The 6,197-nt window shown below is 27.1% G+C and overlaps 1 protein-coding gene across 1 annotated transcript in view; it reads left to right on the top strand.

The window, feature by feature from the left end:
- LOC102595896 (beta-amyrin 11-oxidase-like) overlaps positions 1–5,307 on the top strand; it is a 7,645-nt gene extending 2,338 nt beyond the window's left edge. The window contains exons 3-9 of the mRNA XM_006351919.2: positions 513–782; positions 1,147–1,236; positions 1,410–1,488; positions 1,610–1,716; positions 2,482–2,603; positions 2,879–2,964; positions 5,007–5,307. Coding sequence (XP_006351981.1) covers positions 513–782; positions 1,147–1,236; positions 1,410–1,488; positions 1,610–1,716; positions 2,482–2,603; positions 2,879–2,964; positions 5,007–5,080 — 828 coding nt within the window. The 3' untranslated portion in view covers positions 5,081–5,307. The remainder of the gene's footprint in view (positions 1–512; positions 783–1,146; positions 1,237–1,409; positions 1,489–1,609; positions 1,717–2,481; positions 2,604–2,878; positions 2,965–5,006) is intronic.
- Positions 5,308–6,197: the final 890 nt, after the last annotated feature.

Below are 6,197 nucleotides of genomic sequence, written 5' to 3'. Positions count from 1 at the left end.
TACCAGCACCCCCCCACCCAAAAAAAATAATTTAAGTTCGTTTTTAAAAAATACTTTCAACTTCAAAATTTTATTTTTTCACCCCAACCCTCGACCCCCACCTATCCCGCCCCTACCAGCCCCCACCCCCCAAAATAATTTAAGTTTATTTTTAAAAAATATTTTCAGTTTCAATTCAAAAAATATTTTCTACTCTCTAGTAAGAATAAAAGATATTTTCTCAAAAAAAAAATTCATTCATAAATCAAACACATAAAAATCTTTTTTCGAAAAATATTTTATACTCACCAACCAAACATGAGAAAATAAGTCCAAAGTCTACTTATTTTCTAGAAAAACATTTTCCTTCCTACCGAACACACCCAAAATCACCCCTTTCATCTTTTATCATGATATTTGTGGTTGTAATAAATATAATATAGAGTGCAACATTCATGTCAAAGACCAAAAAGTACGAGATCACTCTTTTCATTTAATATTTATCGTGTTGTATATGTTTATTATGATTTCAGGCTCGAAAAGTACTAGGAGGGATATTTCAAAAACTAATAGATGAAAGAAGAGAAGCCATGAAGGATGGAAAATCAATGCCAAGGGCAAACATAATTGATATGTTGTTATCAAACACTAATCAAGATTATGAAGACAATATATTGAGTGACAAGAAGATCGTTGAAATCCTAGTTTTGTTTTCATTTGCTGGTTTTGAACCTGTTGCTCTTATGTCTGTCAAGGCAATTTTTCACTTGCAAAAGCATCCCCATTTCTTGGAGAAAGCCAAAGTAAGTACTCTTTATTCTGTTTTAGGGGTGTCATATGGGTGAGTTAAACTGAATTTGGACAGGTGGACTGAGTTAATTAGTCCAAAACTTACTTGGACTAAAATGGACTAACAAACGAGTCATAAACTCAACTCGTCTAATTAGACAGGTTGAGTTAAATTTGGACGAATTAAATTGGGCTAAGTTAATATGTCCAAAAATTTGGGGCTAAAATGAGATAACAAAAGGATCATAACTCAACTCGTCTAATTGGTCGATCCAAACCTAAGCGGGTTGGGTGGGTAGTGTATTCACGAGTGGATTTGCCACCCCTAGTTTATTTTATTTTATATGACGATATTTGATTAATTATTTTTTTTAACAGGAGGAACAAGAGGAAATAGTAAAGAGAAGAGCATCTTCAAATGCTGGACTTAGTTTTGATGAGATTAGGCAAATGACGTTTGTTAGTAAGGTAAGACAATATTATGATGTTATATACTTTCTATAATAGCATTTTTATAAATAATACCATTATACAAAAAGTCATCAGTACAAATAATTAAAAAAAGAAGATGAAGTGATAATACAAAAATTGGACTAACATGCATTATTATTTATTAATGTTATCTCTTTTAATATTGACAGGTAATTAATGAAACGTTACGTATTGCTACTGATCAAACGGTATTCCTTAGAGACACAAGTACTACTTTTAACATAAATGGTTGGTACTTTGCCTTATTCTTTTGTATTTATATTATTATTTTCTATCGAAAAATCAAAATACGACAAATATTTTGAAACGACGAATAATTCATTCATTCATTTATCTCTTGTATGTGTAGGGTACACCATACCCAAAGGGTGGAAGTTTTTTGCAGTTGTATGGAATATTCATATGAATCCTGATGTTTATGTTCAGCCTAAGGAATTTAATCCTTCAAGATGGGATGTAAGTGATATGCATCTTAATTAATTGTGTTTAAGAAAAAAAAATTCACTTTATTTTTTTTATAATCAAGAAATTTTTGAGGGTTAATAATGTATGATTCAAAATATGTTACGTAATAAGTTGTGTTTGCCTTTTACCACTTTGAATATTAGGTATTTTATTTGCAGTAGGGTTTAAACTCATGACGAGAATTTATTTATACATAAGAATATTAGTAAAATTAGCTCATAAAAATATGATTTGTTCAATGTCTTATTTATTAATTCAATTAATTTTGACTCATCTAATTTAATTCATCTAAAAAATAGTGCTAGGATAATAATAATAATAATAATAAAATCGGAAATGTGCTCTAAACTAGAACCACGCCCTCCACTAGGAAGAAAAAAAATTGATTAACAATCTCTTAACATTCTTCAAACCTAATTTTGAACCTCGGTATGTTCTCCTATTTTGAGTTATAGCCTCGATGAGTTAAAGACGAATCATGTCATATCTAGCTAATCAATTCTTTTCAAATCTTCCTCGATCTATCTCTACCTCTCCTTAAACATCGTTGTCAATCTTTTGTACCTTAGGAGTAAAAGATAGGATATTAGTTGCTTTACCGTTCTCAATGGTACATAGCTAAAAAGTGTATTATCATCAGGACAATGCATGTGTTCCTCCTTTTGAGATATCTGAACTATCTCAATTTAACTTTTTACGTTACGAAAATCATTCCCACATTACTTATTACTTAATGATCAAGTGAAATTTTGACAGGATATTGAAACTAAGCCAGGCATTTTTCTTCCATTTTCAATGGGCCCCAAATCATGCCCAGGATCCAATCTGGCCAAGCTTCAAATTTCAGTAATTCTTCATTATTATCTTCTTCACTACAGGTAATTAAATAGCTTCATACTTATAATATGAAAAAATTAACTAATTATATTTTGAATATTTTATTTTTATTTTCTTACCAAATATTTTCAAAGGGACTAAAATATATGAATTTATTGTGAAATTTATACCAAAAAATAAGTATTTTGACCCTTATACTCGTGATTTTATCGTATGAATTGAGATGGATGGAATATTTAAAATAAAAAAGGAAATATAAATTATTGATTAAATCATATTTTAATTTAATTAAACGATATATTTAATATTCATGCAGGGTTGAGCAAATTAATCCAGAGGCTAGATGTTATCCTCCTGAAAATTGTCTTGTGAAATTCAAGAAGCTCTCAATCTCTAGTGATGGTAACTAATTTTAATCATTGTGTTACAAATAAATAATTCATGTTGTAATCTTGAAAACAATAAGTGTATTGAATAATTATTAAATTGGATATTTTTGTAGAACGTTTAATCCAGTTTCAAATCTAGTTGGATACAGAGTTACTTTTATCAGAAAATGTTACATCTTCTGATTTTATTTTTAAATGAAAAATATTTTGTATTTCCTTAATAGAAAAATCTTAAATTCATCAGTGTTTAAATGCATAGTCAAACAAACCCTAAATTATATGAATTTGATACTAACAAGTTTGTTTTATCTTTCCCACCACCTGTATCGAATCGGATCGAGGATGATAAAAGAAAATTATAAACTATTTTATTAAAAATATATGAAATATTTTGGACGGGAGGGAGCACAGAACACCACTTCATTAAATTTTGTGACATTTAATTAATGTCGGACTTGAATCTTGATAATCACATCATATTTTATATTTCGAATTTTATATTAATTGTTTATTTTTTTAAAAAAAATTATTTGTTGCATAGTGTATTCCACTTGATCTTTCAATGTAAAAGAGGCTCTTTATTAAATTTGATAGCAGAGTTATATTAATTGTTATACTTATTTAAAATTAATTATTCTAAATTACTTTATTTTATTTAAGTCTTATTTAAAAAATAAAAAACAATACACTTTGCTCTAGAAGGACAAATTATTACTCCCTCCGTTTCTTTTTATATGTCATATTTTTAGAGTTCACTTGCATTAAGAAATTAAGTAAATTTTTAATTTTAACTTTATTAAATACTTTTTTGAAGTCAACTTTCAGTAAGTAATAAATAAATTTAAAAAAAAAATATTTTTAATTTGTTTGTTGAGATTTCCTTTTCAAAATCAGATTTTATAGACTATAGAGCAATCAATGGTGAGAGTAATTAATCAATGTATGAAGTAATTACAATGAATATTAATTACTTATTAGTTTTCTAGGTTAGTCGAATATCTATTTTCAAGACTAATTAATTATCAAGGATATAATAATAAGATTATTGCAATTTATGCATTGATTTTATAAAATAATAACTATTATGGATCAACTATTTATAGTAAAAATGATAGATAAAAAGAAGGAAAAACTACCTATATAGACATACTATACTATCATATATACATATTTTATCTCTATTTTAAAATATTACATAGAATACCACTTTTTAATAAATATACCATATATTTTAGAAAATTAAATCAGATACACAATTTCTTAAAAAATGATAGTAAATAATTATCTTAAAATCAATCTCCTTAATTAGTGGGACATTAATAATTCAAATTAATTTTATCTCTCTTCAATTCAGTTGCTTCCCTCCCCAATCTCAAAACATTTGTATCCTATTCACACTATCCCACCCTCACCCCTTTCTTCCCCACTCCCACATGTATCCCTCATTACCCCTCCTTCCTTAGCAGTTCAATACACCTTTTACATTGTTTGAGTTTGTTATTTCTCCATTTAAATTTTTTTAGCCGATAAATTTTAGAATTTTTACATTCTTTGAGTTTAATTTGTTATTTCTTCATTCCATTTTAATGGCTCATAATTCAAAAAATAGTATGAATCTTGTTAAGGGATTGTTAATGAACAATAAATTTTCGATAAAGAAAATTTTATCTGTTTCTGTTCATAACCAATGGAAGCTAACCAGATACATGTATGGGTACATTTTTTTTCTACTTCAATTTTTAATATATTGTTATGCTTATCAAAGATTCATGGTTTAGGACATGTAAACTTTTTGGTTTTTTTGTTGATTTTTTAAACATTTTATGATTTGGGGATTTACATAACATGATGAATATTTGTCAGATACAGTAGGGATTTGTTAAAAAAATTACAAATTAGGTTTTATATTTTTAAATTTATTGTTTCTCAAACACTTTAATGGTTGAACATTCTCAAAATCGGATGATTCTCGTTAAGTGTACTACACATTAACAATATTATACTAAATCAAACAATATTTATTTGTTCATTTTACTCATGAATTTCTCATTGCAGAGACCGACTCTTCATACGCCAACATTCAAGTCGAAAATAGATCTCTAAGTATAGGAACGACACAATCAAGATGAAAGAATTACGCCAAGCTTTAATTAACAGAAAAAGTGCATCATTAGATGCACATCAAATCCAACAATGTTGGATACACATCAGGTGTACATGTATCTGAATTAAGACTATATGTATCTATGAGGAAAAAAATTCAAAACCTTAAAGAAAGGGAGAATTTTGATTTTTTTAAACTTTTTTTTGGATTAATGATAAGATAAATACTCCACCGTCGTGATTTGTTCCTAAATTCGTGAGTTTCAATTACATTTCATAATTAGACACACATAAATGTATGTGTGTTTACTATGTATCTGAGATACATGATTTTGAATATAATGTATGAAATTGATACTTGATACATCGAATTAATAATAGATACATATAAATTAAAGATACATGAAATTAAAATTAGATCATATAAATAGATACATGAAATTAATTATATCATATAAATAGATACATGAAATTCATACTAGACACATATAACAAATACACAAAATTAATATTAGATACTTCTATGATACACATGAATGGACTTGTATGATACTCATGTATCTAAGTGTTTTGTTTGTTGGATACATCATATATTGATAATAGATAAATCAAATTAATGAATTTTATTATTTTAAGAGTAATAAAATGAAATTAATCAAATTGCATGACCAAGATATACATGTTTTTTTTGTCTTTTATTAATAATATTAACGAATTTATTATTTCAAATAATAATAAAATGAAATTAATTAAGCATAGATACACTCCTTGATTTCCGCCTTATATTAAAGAAATCAGTTACAACCAATTAATTTAAACAAATAAAATAAGTATCTCAATTTTAAAATTCGGCAGATACTGTATCTCACGGATTCAAACTCATGTATCCTAAGTAGGGGTGTTCACGGGTTGGTTTGGGTCGGTTATTGGTCAAAATCAAAACCAAACCAACTTAATCGGTTTTAAAATTATCAAAACCAAACCAAACCAAATATAATATACATTTATCGGTTTGGTTGTTTTCGGTTTTGGTTTGGTTTGGTTCGGTTATTAACCATACATAAAAATAAAAGAAACAATTCATTCAAAACGTGAAAAAAGTGACAACAATCCATTCAAACAAAAAAATAGTTAGAATGACTG

Source organism: Solanum tuberosum, unplaced genomic scaffold, assembly GCF_000226075.1.
Source record: "Solanum tuberosum cultivar DM 1-3 516 R44 unplaced genomic scaffold, SolTub_3.0 scf00140, whole genome shotgun sequence".
Lineage (NCBI taxonomy): Eukaryota > Viridiplantae > Streptophyta > Magnoliopsida > Solanales > Solanaceae > Solanum > Solanum tuberosum.
The sequence above is the reverse complement of the archived record's forward strand: the minus strand, read 5'-3'. Positions and strand labels throughout refer to the sequence as shown.